This window comes from Otolemur garnettii, unplaced genomic scaffold (assembly GCF_000181295.1).
Source record: "Otolemur garnettii isolate 467f Iridium unplaced genomic scaffold, OtoGar3 scaffold00083, whole genome shotgun sequence".
Classification (NCBI taxonomy): domain Eukaryota; kingdom Metazoa; phylum Chordata; class Mammalia; order Primates; family Galagidae; genus Otolemur; species Otolemur garnettii.
The window spans coordinates 6,190,833-6,192,643 of record NW_003852478.1 but is presented as its reverse complement, the minus strand read 5'-3'; the positions used below and the strand labels follow the sequence as shown (position 1 = coordinate 6,192,643).

At 48.8% G+C, this 1,811-nt stretch overlaps 1 protein-coding gene across 1 annotated transcript in view; it reads left to right on the top strand.

Moving 5' to 3' along the window:
* LOC105886339 (sec1 family domain-containing protein 2-like) overlaps positions 1-1,811 on the top strand; it is a 25,406-nt gene continuing 23,595 nt past the window's right edge. Inside the window, exon 1 of the mRNA XM_012808099.2 lies at positions 1-51. Within this exon, the coding sequence (XP_012663553.2) occupies positions 40-51 (12 nt within the window). The 5' untranslated portion in view covers positions 1-39. The remainder of the gene's footprint in view (positions 52-1,811) is intronic.

Below are 1,811 nucleotides of genomic sequence, written 5' to 3'. Positions count from 1 at the left end.
TCTTCAGGCCTCACCGATCTCCTTAAAACTGGATTCAGCATGTTCATGAAGGTACGTAGCTGTGGAGAGGCCATCCTGAGTGTAGTAATGTTCTCTTTGCTGGGCATGAAAACGCCGGCACCCTGCTAACCCTGGCCAGCCCTGTGCAGATGACATCCAGTGTTATAGCTCTTCTAAAATCAAGACGATTTTTATTTACCTTTTGGTGACCAGCAGCCTGACCCCTACACAGCTGCTTCTGGCCTGCCACTCTGACCTCTCATGACAGGTGGAGGACACAGCCCCTGCAGGGCGGCAGGTGGGAACCTTTCCCCATGGCTCAAGTTTCCACTTAACATTTGTCTATATAGTACTGACTGGTCTTAGTGATAGTCCTTTGCTCTTAATTCTAGAACTTATTATGTAAGATAAAGAGCACCTTGCTCAGTCCTATGACTAGAATCTCCCAAACCCTTGGAAATGACTTTCACTAACTCTTAGGTAAGAAGAGCTAGAATTTCTCTGGCTGAAATCTGGGGTGGGTCAAAATGACTGAACAGTCCCTTGAAGTAGGGATGAAAGGAGGGAAAAGTACACAAATGTGAACTATTTTTAACCCACTGTAGAGTTGCTAAATTTAAAAGGATCTAAACAAGATTATAGGCTGACCTCTCAGTCTATGCCAAAATTTCAGTTGTAATAACTCTTGGAAATAACAGAATGTTTTGCCAGCTTCAAAGAATCTTTGAAATCATGAATTAATCTGCATAGGAGATCTGGCCTTTCAGAGTTCAATAAATGCATATTCCAGGAAAACTAGTCCACTCCAAAGCCCGAGGACCGATGCCAGACGGTCAGACTCTAAACCATGCAGTAAGTGGGCTGGAGGGGACACGAGGTCTCCTTCCTGCTGTTCTCAATTATTACCAACTTCTGTGCAATGCCTGCCCGGGCGTTTTCCTCTTTTTCTGTAATAAAGCTACTCAGATCAGCTTCTTTAAGGTGCTTGAGGGCTCCTGTGTTCAGTGTGAGTCTGGAGTTGCCAGTGGCCCCCTGTCCCGAGTAGTTCTTCCTGGTGGCTAGTTTGTACAGAAACCTGTAGTCTCTACATGGTTTCTAAGCTTTTTCACGTGTGCATTCTCAAGGAAGCTTCATTCACAAGTGTGGACTTCCAGGTCCTGGTCAGTAAAGTCCAAGGATGGCCCCATTACCCACGTGTCCTTGCGCAGACAGGCTGCACATTTATGGTACAGTCAGGCCCTGCACAAAGGGGTCTGGCCCAGGGTGCAAATGAAAGATTGACCCGCCCTGCAATTCATAAGGTGCAGAGTGGGGAGAGGAGGCCCCGCCCCTCTTCTCTATCCCAAGGTGTTCCACGGAAATAACTGTTACCTTAGCAGAAGGGTTCTGTGATCAAACGCTCTAGAATGTGAGTTCCTTTGTGTTCCATCTCACCGTGCCTCTAACAGGCTGAGGACTTTGCAGCTCTTCCAACCAAGAACACAGACGGTATTACGGAATACAGGCTTGTCTGTGAGGACTGTCCACTTGCATTTTCTGTCACTGTTCCATGAAACAGGAAAGATCACATTTTTGAATTTTTAGATGCTACTGCTGAGTGCTTCCTCATCTCCACCTGCCCCACTGTCCCAGACCAACCTTGGGCTGCTGAGTGCTTCCCCGTCCCTCCCTGCCCCACTGTCCCAGCCCAGCCCCAGGCTGCTGAGTGCTTCCCCATCCCTGCCCCACTGTCCCCGGCCAGCCTCAGCTGCTGAGTGCTTCCCCATCTCTGCCTGCCCCACTGTCCCGGACCAACCTTGGGCTGCTGAGTG